The 14,331-nt window shown below is 34.3% G+C and overlaps 1 protein-coding gene across 1 annotated transcript in view; it reads right to left on the bottom strand.

Annotated features, from left to right (window-relative positions):
• The window catches only part of ARSL (arylsulfatase L), a 32,044-nt gene that overhangs the window by 1,261 nt on the left and 16,452 nt on the right, over nt 1-14,331 (bottom strand). Inside the window, exons 8-10 of the mRNA XM_051984576.1 lie at nt 3,337-3,471; nt 1,964-2,126; nt 393-514 (exon numbers count right to left, since the gene is read on the bottom strand). Coding sequence (XP_051840536.1) covers nt 393-514; nt 1,964-2,126; nt 3,337-3,471 — 420 coding nt within the window. The remainder of the gene's footprint in view (nt 1-392; nt 515-1,963; nt 2,127-3,336; nt 3,472-14,331) is intronic.

Here is a 14,331-nt window from a genome sequence, read left to right as displayed (position 1 = left end):
CAGGACCACATAGCTATTATGTGTCTGAGGCCAAATTTGAGCTCAGGGAGCTGACTCTTCCTGATTCCAGGCCAGGCACTCCATCTACTATGCTATCTAGCTGCCCTAAATCCAGGATAATCTGGGTTCAAATCACAGTTCTGATACAACCTCACTACATTCTCGGGTAATTCACTTAACTTCTCAGTGCTCTAGATCACTTTCTGACACTGTAAGATAGAGAAAAATGCTAGTCTGAACAGGTACATGGAGTTTTTTCACAAGTTATAGTTCTAACAGGAGTAGAAGAAATATAAGGATCTCCAGTTTTTCAATTATTTTTGTAAAATTGTAAATATATTCTATTTCAACTGACTTTTTAGAGCTTTGAACAGAAAACACTTTCTACTTACTGTCCTTTTGATGCCAACGAACTGCATGCAAATATGATAGACAATAATGAAACATGAACTCATGATCGGATTGATGAACTTCTCCCTGCAGCAGAGGCATCAGGTCTCTGCCGTCAATCACTCTGAGGGAAGAGAGATAAAAGACTAGAAGTGAAGAGCACAGTATGTTCAAACATTTCATCCAATGCAGCAGAGTCACATAGTGGGTAAAGTATTGGGCTTGTAGTTAGGAGGATCTGGGCTAAAATCCTCCTTTGGAAACTTACTAATGTCATGACTCTTGGCCATTCTTTATTTATTTAGCCCATTTTGTTTCTGTCTCCTTTTCTATAAAATGAAGTGACTGGAGTTCATAATATCGTATATCCTTTCCAGTTCTAAAGCTACAATTACATGACCCTACCTCAAAAATGCTTAGTCTCTTCCTGTGAGGAAAAGAGTTATTAAAGATCACTTGTATTTAAGTAGCAAACAAGACAAGGTGATACAATCATTTAAGGAAGTAATTCACATAATTTACCTCCAGCAACATTTTTGACTGAAATACACTTCAGAAGAAATGGGGGGAAATGGCTTAAATTAATTTATTCTCTGCATGTTTCTGAATACAGTTCTTGTTTTCTTACTGACTACAAATCATTGGATATTTTCTTCACTAATAAGTGTGTGTGAGAGAGTATGTTTGTGTGTGTGTGTGTGTGTGTGTGTGTGTGTGTGTGTATGCATGAACATGAATGCCTATTTTTTGAAAGCAGTCTTTTTAAAATTTTCTATTCCCAGAAACTGTAATGGCATTTTGAAATTGGCTGGCACTCAATATATGTTTGTTGAGTGAAATTACTTTAGCTGAGGCATTCCTCTAAATAAATTCTAGTTTCTTCACCTGTAAAAGGAGGTTGTTGACTCCAAAAGTCTCCTCTGATTAGCAATAATAATAATAGATAGAATTTATCTGAGTTAGATGCTATCTCTTTTTTACAGATGAGGAAACAGAGGTTAAGTGATTACATAGCTAATGAGTGTATAATTCGATTCAGGTTTTCCTGATTCTATGCAAGGGCTCTTTCTACTATACTATCTTGCTCACTAAAATAATAATTCTATTACATAATACATCATTTAGATTTAAATTTTATGTATGCTAGTGTCTTAATCAGACTCCTTCAGCTCTAAAAATCTCATAAATTCAGGCAAATGCAAAATTAGGTATTCATACTTTTTACCTTTCTCTTAAACATTAATTTAGTGGGGATCCCCTTTACGTGTTGATATTAAATCATATGAATGCAGTTTTTCTTTTAAAAATGTTAATAATGGGTTTTTATTTTCAAAATACATGCAAAGATAGTTCTTGGCATTCATTACTGCAAAAGCATTGCAAAACTCCAAAATTTTCTCCTTCTCTTCCCACCTTCTCCCTCCTCTAGACAGCAAGTAATCCAATATAGATTAAACATGTGCAATTCTTTTAAACATTGAATGCAGTTTTTCACAAGTTAAAATTAGGATGAGAATTGATATACCTTTTTGCAAGTGATATGGAATTAATTATATATAAAAAATTTCTTTACCTATCTTGGGGCACTTCACCACCTCCCAAATGAGCCACTGTTGGGTAGATATCCATCAGACTTGTTGGGTCATCAATCACACGACCTGCTGGTAAGACTCCAGGCCACCGCAATATTCCTGGGACCCGAATGCCACCATCCCAGCCACCCATGCCTTTGCCTCCTTAGGATAATAAAATGAAATCCAAGATTAAAAAAATAGAAATGTGACAACATTTTAGAATTAAGATATCTTTCTTCTTTGTTTTAGAGAAATTTTTATCATAATATTTGGTATCTTCTGGAAAGAAGGCATTAAAAATATCTTTTGGGAGGACAGGAACTCATTCAAACCAATTACTTTGTGACAAATGGGAATTTCAATTTCCAATGTTGATTCTCATAACTTAAGACTTAAAAATTCTCTTCCCAAGTGCTAACACGACTCATTATTACTCATATTATTAACTAGCTTGTGAATATCTTTTTCATGATTATATTTCATATGTTTGTGTTTGTATCTGAGACAAATATGAAGGATTTATGGAGTTTGGGCTCTCTCTCTCTCTGACATATTGCTTTCAGGATCATACACAAAATCTTCTATTTGGCCCATCATAATGTGATCTCTTCCTACCTTTATAATCTTCCAACAATTCTCCTTTAAGTAGTCTGTGATCCAGTGACTCTACCTCCTTGCTATTCCTAGTACAAGATACTACATTTCTCTACTCCATGAACTTAAATTGACTGTTTCCATTCCAAAGACTTCTTTCTTTGTAGTTTTATATTAATTTTTCTTATAATCCACACATTTCTCTGTATTCTGTTTATCTTTTCTTTTTTAATTTTTCTTTCTTCTTCTTTGTATATTTATCTTCTTAGTATGTTTGTGCATATATCACTCCTTGAATTTTTTCATATATATTGAGAATTCTCTTATTTCAGAATCTGTTTGGAATTAATATTGGTAAACAACAGAAGCTCATAATTACTCTATTTTTTGTCATCATTTCTCCAACTGATTGGGGAATAACACTTTTAACTTATGTGTCTCAGAAGATTTTTTTAAAAATAAGATATCAAAGTCTAGAAATTTTAAGCTTTTCTTCTTATATAGTGATTTATATATTAATTTCTACATAAAATATTGTAATGAAATAAAAAAGAAGTTGCCTCTTTGTTTCCACTGTCTAAACATAGATTAACAAACCAGAGGGCATGACATCAGGGTTCCTTGAACAATTAAACAGATCAGCTTTCTTAGAATCAGGTTACACATTTTCTCTAAACAGGTTTTCCTCATTCAAATGAGAGAACTTTGGAAAACTGAGCATGGATTATTCTCCCACAGAAATAAATGTCTGAGAATGAATTAATATGAAAAGGCTCACCTTTATATATTCCATTCCAGCCACCATGCTGTTCACTTCCTATTTGAGACTCTAAGGACCCACCATTGTCAGAAGTAAAATAAACTAGTGTACTTTTGGTCAGACCTTCATTGTCTAAAGTCTCAAGCACTTCACCTAAGGAGAAGGGTTATATTTTGAGCTGGTTAGACAAAAAGAATATTATGCAGTAAGAAATTCAGTAGAAATGTAGTATTTTAAAAATACCAATTAGAAGTAATTTCTAGTTTTATAGTCATTTAACTCACCATTCTTATAAGTAACTCTGATTCTAAGTCTATTAACTTTTAGTTGCTTCTGACTTCTTTTGGAAAGCTACCTATATGAAAAAAAGCTATTTTGCTTCTTAAAATTCAGAAGTCAGTAACAAAAACTTTCTGAAAATAAATCAGATTAGTGTAGAGAAAAAGAGAAGAAAAGAATCAAGAAATTAGGGTGCTATCACATATCCTTTCGAGTTGTGGATTCATCTTTATGGACCCTCACTATTGAAAAAATATTTTAATGTTTCCTATTCTCATTTTGTTTTCATTTAATCTACAGAAAAGAAAATAATATAATATAAACAAAATATTGAGTTTGGAGCAGCTAAGTGACACAGTGAATAGAGGGCCACGCCTGGAGCCACAAAGATTCCATGAATTCAAATCTGGCCTCAGGCATTCATTAATTGTGTGACCCTGGACAAATCATTTAACCCTACTTGTCCCAGTTTCCTCATCTGTAAAATGATCTGGAAAAGGAAATGGCAAACAATTCCAATATCTTTTTCAAGAAAAACTCCAAATGGGATCACAAAAAAATCAAACATGACTAAACAGCAATAGCAAAATTTTGAGTTAAGTAAAGTGATGATATATTATCTGTGTTCTTGCTCTGGGTAATGTTCTATTTTTCACTCTTTGTTTTACAACTGAATATCTAACTTTCCTCATTCCCCTGAAATAGGGTTTGTACTTTTTTAACTAGTGAAACTGCACTTTCATTTGAGAAGGGATCCCAGGACAGAGTTCTATTCCTGCATTATAAAAGATAACCACTTAGAATAGAGGACATGGGCTTCACACTAAATAACTAGGGTTTAGTCTAACCTTGAAATACAGATACGTTTACACACTCATCCATTTATTCATTCAGTGCAGATTTACTGGCTGAGCACAAAGTCATGGAATTCTAGAAGTCCCTTGAAGAGTGGGAAATAGATAATCTAATATATGTGTTCTTAATCTGAGGTGCATTTCAGGGCAGCTGTAAACTTGGTTGGGAAAAAATACACCGTTATTTTTATTAACTTCCAAAATCAATCAACAAATAAACATTTATTAACATCTACTTTATGAGAGGGTACCATGCTAAGCATTGGGGAATTTGAGCATTTCCCTTAATTATGAATGAAGGCAACAAAAAGGGGTCCATAGGGTTCATCAGATTGCCAAAGGAGTCTGTGATAGAAAAAATTATGAGACTTTTGTTTTAGACACTCACCAGGCTGACCAAAATCAACTTATTCAGATAATTCTTGAGACAACTAGTATAAGAGAAAGGCATTTTTTGAGAATCAGGAGTGATGTATTTTAGTCTTGATTCTGTCTAAAGCAAATTAGGTGGATAATCTTGGGGAAACCTTTTCCTGTTTTTGTGTCTCAGTTTCCCCATCTGTAAAGTGAGGATTTTAGATTTCATACAGTTTCCAACTGGCATAAGAAACTTGTTGATATGTATGGGAAATATTTTGTAAATAATAATATTATCTTCCTGAAACTAATTCATCTATTTAATTTCTTATGTGCAAATGAATCCTAAACTCTAGCATTTATTTGTGTTCCTTTAAATAAGGGATAAGGAAAGTTGGACTTCAACTTTCAAGGATTGAAAAGGGTTGGAAATATCTAGACTAACTGGGCTTAAGGTCTATTTGAACTTTGATATTTTATTGTTCTGAGATCATCATCTCAGCTCTAGGCAATTCAAAGTCCCAAAAGCTGTTTAGGTAGATCAAGTTTAGGGTTCTCCTTTTAGAGAAAAAGCACTTTTATAGGGATTACCTTGAACAAAAATTTGAGAACTACTTCAGCTTCAAAGGTAAAATTTGCACTTAAATTAGCAACTAGGGAATAGGGTGGGTTTCCTACAGCTTTATTACCCAGTGACTACAGACTGCTCCTCTCCTTTGATTATTTTACCTTTCCACTAAATTCATTCCTATGTTCCCTAGAGCTCTAGGAAGAGAAAACGTTCTTATTCAGGAAAAGGAAATGTTTGCTTGGTTTGCCGAAGTATAAAGGCCTGCTTTCTTTTTGAAAGAGCAGACATTTGTAAAAAGTGAATAGCATAATTTCCACAATTCCAGGCCAGTTAGCTGTTGTTAGGAAGTACTGAGCATTTGTGTGTTCAAATCTAATTCATCTGCTTCTACTCATCCTAGAAGCAAATCTTGTCAGCCTACTCTAACTACCAAACCAAAACAAGTAAAACAAAACAAAACAAACTAAAACCAAAACAAAACAGATAGCAACATCTTCAGGTAGGTTCTTTTTCTTCACTTAGGGTAATGGAAATAATTTCTACAGCTGCTCTCAGAGCTCTTCAAACAGATGGTCACTTGTAAGAGGATGAATCCAACCCCAGACCTTGCTTACCAGAAAAAATGTATTATAAGTGGGAAAAGAAAGGAGCCATAATACCTACTCAGAAGTCCTGGAAATGCTTTATGTTTATCTAGATTAATAAAGCATTTATTAAGCATTTACTTTATCCATCAGATACTGTACTAAACGAGGCAACTACAAATAAAGGCAAACAAAAATGTGCCTGTCTTCAAGGTGAAGAAGTGTGAAAAAATAGCAATTCCTGAGAAATTGAATGAAAATGAGAAATTAGCTGGCCTTGGGGAGTGACACAAACGGCTAGCCAACAGCAGTAATTTAATGCTGATTCTGTTGGTCAGTAAACAAAAGATCTCAATGATAGGAACTACCCCTTCCCTTCCATTGTATCACTACACTATAATATTAACATATCAACCTAATTTTTGTTACTCTTTCCCAAGCTATCTTCTTGACTCTGACTCTGCTAAAAACTCCTTTGGAGAAATGGTCCTCTTCAATTGGAGTCATAATGACCTCCCCAACACCGACTCTTTGCTAAACTCCCTTGAAACTTTAGCAGGTTGTCAAGCAGCGTAATAAATCTTTGCCTCTTAACTTGGAGACAAAGTGAATGTACGAATTCTTTCACCACACTCATGACCTGTACCAGGGGGACCCTAATCCTGTTAGGGTTTCTTTATCCTCAACCAAGGGTTTTATCTTGTGGTGCTGTTTGTCCTTTGTTCTCAAAGATGATCATGACCTTAGGGAGGCGACATTATGACATGCAAGTCAATTGGATTTAAGTGAAGAAGGGCTTTGTAAGGTCACCTGCCTCACTTTCCCCTCTGGAGCCTTCAAGTTCAGTGCAACTTATAGATCAGGACGATTGGAAATGATCCTGGATGCAATAGGATGCAATAGCTAAGGTCTTCAATAGGTCTCAGTTTGACAGAGGCAATACCCAAATAGTGATTAAGGCTAGGCAAAAAATGAAGCAGAGAATGACTTCTTTTATTTAATCAAAAAAAAAAAATCAAAGACACTCAGACTTTCTGGCTAAAACAGAAACACTTGCTCAGAGAAATATTCATTCTGAATATTGACCAAATAATGACCAAGTGAGGCTTGGATGGTATCTATCACTGATAAATCAATGAAAGCCAAAGTGATTTGGATTTAAGGTATGGTCCTAGCTATCTTGTGAAGTTTCAGGGATCAAAATTTATATTCCCTTGGTTAGAGCACTTGGCAGGTAAGAGTGTGATAAAAGAAGAGAAAAAATTTTAAAGAAAGAAGAAGAAATGAGTTGTTGTCAAATTGGATAGCTTTTAGGGGAGACAGCATTGGGGAGATTGCCCTGACCTTAGGATGCTTCTCTTCTAACAATCTGTCTGTCAACAAACATTGCTGACTGTCATATACATTATCTACTGGTTTTCTGGCTTTAGAATAAGTAATCTGGAGGTTTCCCTGACCTAGAAGTACTATTGTTCTATCCGTTAATGATTTTAAAAGTCCTCTAGCGTAGGAATATAATATTTCTTTCCTTAGATTTTAGGGAAGATATATTAGTGATCCTCAGGCACTCTGACCTTAGAATGCTATTGTTCTAATAATCTGTCTGTCAATAAACATTGTTGACTGTCAGATACATGGTCTGCTGGTCAGTGGCAACCAAATTCTTGAGATCACTCCTCAGTTCTACCACAACATTGGCATATCAGTGACATGAAACAACCCATCTCTCTTTTTCCTATAAAATTATCTTCTTTCTCCTGGTTCTTTGCTTTCTGGAATTTAGCCCACTGTTGTCAGCATAATAAATCTTTTGCCCCTTAACTTGGAGATAAACTAAGTTTGCAAATTCTTTTGCCATACTTGCAATATTGACCTGGAGACCCCAATTGTGGTTGGGGTGCTTTATCCCTCAAAAAACTGGGTCTCCAGTGGTCAGCTCCTTCTCCTCATGGAGGTTATTTGTGTAGGGATTAAAGTTATCCCACTTATATTAAAAGATACTGAAGCAGATTTCTGTACCAAAGGCACTTTATTAAAGGGTTCATGATTCCCTCTCTTGCAGTGGACACCAAATCTTCACGATTTGAGATGCCTCCTTCTTTCAAGGGCCTAATTTTAATATAGGTAGATGTTCAGATATTGAAAAACAGCTATACCAAATATAGAATAATTTCGTTGACTGACATATGATGCATAAGCTAAAATAAACAAAATAAAATGTCAGCAAGGTCACAAGTTGGGTGAAGCAAGGAATATCTCCACACAAGATGATGTAGATTTCTGAGCTTACTCTCTTCCCTTACCAGAAAGAAGCCCACCAAACTATTTTCAGGCATAACCAAGTCCCAAGCTATCCTGTATGTATACAGTGATTTTTAAGACTAGAACTCTATTCCTCAAACCTCTGGGCACTTTAAAACGACATTTGAGGTATTGATTAGCGTATCTTTTAGACAGGAATGGGACCTGACCTGCCAGGTATTCCATCTGGCTCCTCCTTGATCCTTCCCTTTGAGCTACCAAATTCTTCCATGAGAAACTCCCAAAGTTTTGTTTCCCTTGTAAAAGATCTGTTCATGATGAAGATCTTTGCCAAATCCTTTTCAGGACTAAGCCCTCTATGAGGTATTCTCTCCCTCTCTTCTCATAATGCTTTCCCTTTAATGGTATCTTTATTCTTACTATTACTTACTCTAGTTAGTCTGCTAAACTCCTTTATGGATCTGATCTTCTAAAATATCCTTTCAATAGAATCTTGCAAACTTCTTTCCTTGATAAGGATAACCCTATTGATCTCCCACATCTATTTCATATTTGCCACTCCAGGTGTCTATTTTAATCTCTCCATTTTGTCTGTAACTTCTCCTAAGTAAACCTACCTTTTGGCAAAGAGCATGGCCATTGTAAATTTGTCACATGTTTATTTTGAACTAGGAATTATGATGCCATCGCATACAAATGAACTGGATTTAAGTGAGGGAAGGCTGTGCAAAGTCACATTTCCTCCTCCAGGGTCATCTGGGTCCAGTGATAACATACAGATCACAATGCATGGAGATGGCATTCGAATTCTATGGATAGGACAATACTTAAAGTAATGCTGAAAAGTTGGTGTGTGGGGGTGTGGATGCATCCATGTAGAGTCAAGGTAAGGAAATAGCCAGGATGGGTAAGGATAGTGAGGTATGAATCCTGGGAAAAATAAAAGCTGAGGTTCAATATCGATATCTTCTGAGGATATAGTTCATCTTTAATTCAGTGCCTGCTTTTGAATATTTTGTGATTTGCATTTCTTTTGTGTACCGGAAATAACACCTATACTAAGGGTGGCTAGATGGTACAGTAAATAGAGCACTGACCCTGGAGTCAGGAGAACCTGAATTCAAATTTGACTTCAGACACTTGACACTTACTAAACTGTGTGATCTTGGGCAAATCACTTAACCCTAATTGTTTGCAATATTATAATAGTAATAATAATGCCTATTCTATACCGATTCATAGTGATTCATTCAGATTCTACTCTCATTGTTAAGGGAAAACTTAGACATAGCATAAAAGATAAAATTATAAGCTCCAAATAAATCATCTCAAAAGCACCCATGAAATTTGTAGTTGATGAGTAGGAGAAAGACAGATCCCAACTCTTCTCCTTAGAGGTTAGGCTCCCCATGCAGGATTGAACCCAATCAGAATTGCATAGTAGAAAAGGATTGTGTCTCTTGCCTCCCTTGATCCCTTGGATCCCTGTGAGGCAAAATGATTGAATGAAAAAAGGACTAGACTGGGAATCGATTGATTTAGATTCTAATTTTTCTTCCACAATAAACTATCAGGGGGTTTGAATTCTCTAGGAAACTGTTTCCTTCTCTGTAAAGTGAAAAAAATCTCTAAAGTCTTTTCCAGCTCTGTTAAATCAATAATACTGTTGCCATTTGGAAGAACATGCCAATCTACTGCTCTATGACTCTAATAAAATCTAAACTAATAAAGAAATAATAGTACTAGAGGCATATGTAGTATATATACAGATCTATAAGTTTGTATATTTATACACATATGTGTGTATTTACACATGAATACGTGTGTGTGTGTACACAAAGTTTAACAGACTTGCTTACCATTTAGAACAGACAATGCTGTAAGGAGACAAATTTGGGGCTCTTTCTCCTTAAGTATGACATATGGCCCCATGAAAAGAGACCTTGGAATTTTGCCTCAATGTTTTTGTTATTGTTTTAGTCAAGAGTATTGAAGAACACGACCTTCTGAGTTTTGAGAAACATAAACCAACTGGGTATCTAGGAATTTGGGAAGGGAAACTATGTTGAATTTTATAATCAGTATAGCTCTGATACTCTGAATGTGCTTTTTAAGGACTTAAGCCAGATGAGACAAGGATTTGTCTGACAGTCATACCATACTTAAGTGTGAACTTAATGGGACCAATGCTATCCAACTCTCTCCTCAGAGACCAAGGTGTTATAGAGGAGAATAAGCCCCTGAGGCATTGGGGGGAAATATTTGTCATCCAAAAAACATGAACATTTCTGGCCTTAAAGAGGATAATATGTGAAGCAATGAATCTTATTATATATAACTTTAAACAACAACAGCAGCAGCAACAACAGCAATCACAACTACTACTATTTTACTAAGTAACATATTATATTTGTATATTTTAATATATATGTCATCATAGTATATTTATACAAATATTATTATATTTATACCACTGTCATATATTCATTATAATAAATATATACATACATTATATACCATATTATGTTAAAGTATATTTATATACTTGTTAATGTCATATTTATGACACAAATGTCATACATGCTCAATTTAGTCATATATGTATAAAATTTAAAATGTAATTTCAACATTGTCCTGCTTGTCTGTATTCCTTCTCCCCTCCAATTCATGATTTAAATATTTCATCAACACCTTTTTCTTTTTGTATCACTATCATTTCCCTCATATTCCCTGTTAACTTTCTTCTTAACTTCCCTATTGACTCACCCTTCCCCAATAATAGTCTTTCTCTGCAAAAAAAGTAAATATAGTCAATCAAAAATGTATTGGACATGTCAAAAAATGCATGTCTTATTTTATCTCCCCAAATGGGGGATTTTCCACCTAATTGATTCTTTCCATTATCATTCTAATATATTATTTTTTATGCAAAAACTTTCACAATTTCATAATAAAAATATCAATTTTGTGTCATATGATCAGCTCTGAATAAAAGAAATCTTCCTCTTCTGATAATCTCTTTCCTCCTAAATCCAATGTTCTTTAATCAGTTCTTATTCTACTTACTTTGTCTACAACATCTTTCGGCACTGATCACTTCCCTCCTTCTGTATATTCTCCTTTTATTGGATTTTCATGACATTACTGTTGTCCTTTTACCTTCCCCTCCCCCCCCCATTACTCATCCTACTCCCTCTCTTTTTCAGAATTATCATTCCTGTCCAGTTCATTATCTATGAACATGCCACAGGGCCTAGTTTTAGGTCTTTTTTGTTTTTGTCAAGATAATCTGTTCAACTACCATCTCTAATTGCATTTCCAAGAGTCTGATGAATATCTCTACTTACATATACTATAGAAATTTTAAACTCAATATTTCTAAAACAGAATTGTTTCCCTCCCCAAACCTAACTCTTCTTCTAATATTCATATTCCTGTGAACACTAGCTTTCCTTGCTCATATAAATGCTGAAGAGTTTTCTCATTTCATGCTATGAGATATCTTTTCTAACTTGTACAACATATATTGTAAATTATTCAGCTATTCCCTAAATGATGGGCAATAATTCCATTTCCAATTCCTTGCCTGAACAAAAAGACCTGCTACAAACATTTTTTCATATATGGATCCTTTTTCCACCTTTATGATCTCTTTGGGATACAGACCCAATAGTGACACTGCTAAACTAAAGAGTGTATGCAGTTTTATACCCCTTTTATAGTTCAAATTGTTCTCCAGTATGGCTGAATCCATTCATTACTCTATCAACAATGCATTGGAGCTCCAATTTTCTCACATCTCCAACTTTTATCATTATCTTTTCCTGTCATCTTAACAGATCTGATAGATGTCAGGCGCTATCTGAGATAGCACTATCTGTAAAAAATTATTTCCCAGCTTTCTACTTCCCTTCTAATCTTGGTTTCATTGGTTTTGTAGTTGTATAGATTATCTCCTAATTTGTTTATAGCATAATGTTTTTTGTCTAAATCATGATTTCATTTCCATTTTATCTTGGTATAAGGTATGAAATATTGGTGTATGCTAATTCCTGACATACCATTTTCCAATTTTCCCAGAAGTTTTTATCAAATAGTGAATTAATATCACAGAAACTGGAGTCTTTGGATTTTTCAACCTTTTCTTAAGTCTAGACAATCAACTGAGATAAATGATTATTTGCCTCTTATAATAATAGCTAATTATTGAAATAGGATTAAGGTTTTCCTCCTTTTTCCTCATTTGAAAATCAACCTTTCTGAGCTATTCAGACAATCTTTGAAGTGAGGGGCTGAAAATGAAATGAAATATTGGGCAAGACACTCAACTGAGGAATTTTAGATTTGATCAAAAGAGAAAGAAATTTTATTTTAGTTGAATTAGTGAAATCTGACCAATTGTGTTTTAGTGAGTCAGGTCTAGATTGATTGTTCTAGGCAGAGGTAGTATGGATAATAGTTAATTATCTTTGTCCAAGTTGAATAGTTGGTATCCTCTGAATAAGTCTAGCTTTCATAATATACATCTCTTTCATTCATTCATTTTATTTTTGGTGTATGCTAATTCCTGATAAAATCATTCATTTTATATGTCACACAACATAACAATTAAGTCAATGTAGAACTCACAATTAACCAGGGGAAAAATACTATTAAAGGGAAGATACCATAAGTATGCCATTAATTGGCAGGCTAGATTCATAGAGAAGTTTAGCAAAAATGGAAGGAGATCTTTTACAGGGAAAATGTAACCTGGGGGATAAACAAGATTCCCACTAGGGGTGGGATTGTAATCAAAAGTCCACTTGACCAAAAGGTTTATTTAAGAACAGAAGATCCACTTAAGACTGGAAAGATCCTATCAGTGTTTATTTCAACTTGTCCCAGGGAATAGCTAGGCTTCCAGATTGTTTATGGTGATTGAGGTTATCTCTGCTAACTCCTAGTGGTTATGCAAGACCTCTTTACTTAGTCTTCCATTAAGTTATAATTTCCTTAAGGGCACAGACTGTTTTTTCTTTCTATCCCCAGCACAACAATGTCTGAAATGTGGAGAATAAGACTAAATATTTGTGATTTAATGTGCAAAAGTCTCAAACTAGAAGCAAGGCCACAAAACTCCCTTGTCTGTCTAGAATATTAATTAAAATATAATTTTAAGATGTTTCACAAAATAAGTTAAAATACATTTTCCAAATGAATAGGCAGCCATAAGTATATTTCCATTTGAAATTGAGGCCATTAATAACTAGGATATGATTTTGACATAGCTGAAGAATAAAATGTATATACATAGAGAATTTAAAATAACACATCTAATTTCAAAGCATAGATGGTTTTAACCTCTAAGCAACATACAATGTTGAGAGAAATATTAATAACTCATGATTTGGGAAGGTCCTGAGTTCCCCCTTTCTCAAATTTTTCAAATCCTCATTTTCAAAGCTTAGTCTCTGAAGGTTGAACTTTCTTCTCAATTACAGTCAGACTCCACCTAACTTTACAAGGAATCTAATCTAAAATGAATTCCTGTCCATTGTGTTTTTGGGTGGATAGATTCTTTGTCTAGTCCAAGACTGGAGGTGATCTGGGTATACAGACAGTCTTTTTTTTTTTTTTTTTTTTTGTAAAAATGATGTGATATCTCTCTCCAAAACCCTCATTGAAGGGATTCCACTTCTCTTTCTGAAGTCCACCTTTCATTAATTTGTTGTTAACCAATCAGAGTTGATTTCTATCCTCAGGAATATTCACTTTTCCAAAGGCATACAAATCAAGAATTTGCTGCCAGAATTGTCTTTTGTTCAAAAGAGAAACAGCCAAATAACCATTTCTTTTATTAATAAAATACTAGTATTATTAGTGAAATGATTAATTACACAGAAATTACATCTCTTGAACTTTTTAAACATCACTATGTTACATAAGATGACTACGTATCTTCTCAACACTGCATTCAAAATGTACAAGGTAATATGATACAAATTCTGATGAATCTTGATAGATTTGTTAGAATAATTATAACACAAAAGTAATAATGATCTAGATTTCATAATCTAAGAGAGAAGTTTAAAATACACAAGCATTTCAGAACTTTAAAAGTTTA

Source organism: Antechinus flavipes, chromosome 3 (assembly GCF_016432865.1).
Source record: "Antechinus flavipes isolate AdamAnt ecotype Samford, QLD, Australia chromosome 3, AdamAnt_v2, whole genome shotgun sequence".
Classification (NCBI taxonomy): Eukaryota; Metazoa; Chordata; class Mammalia; order Dasyuromorphia; family Dasyuridae; genus Antechinus; species Antechinus flavipes.
The sequence above is the reverse complement of the archived record's forward strand: the minus strand, read 5'-3'. Positions and strand labels throughout refer to the sequence as shown.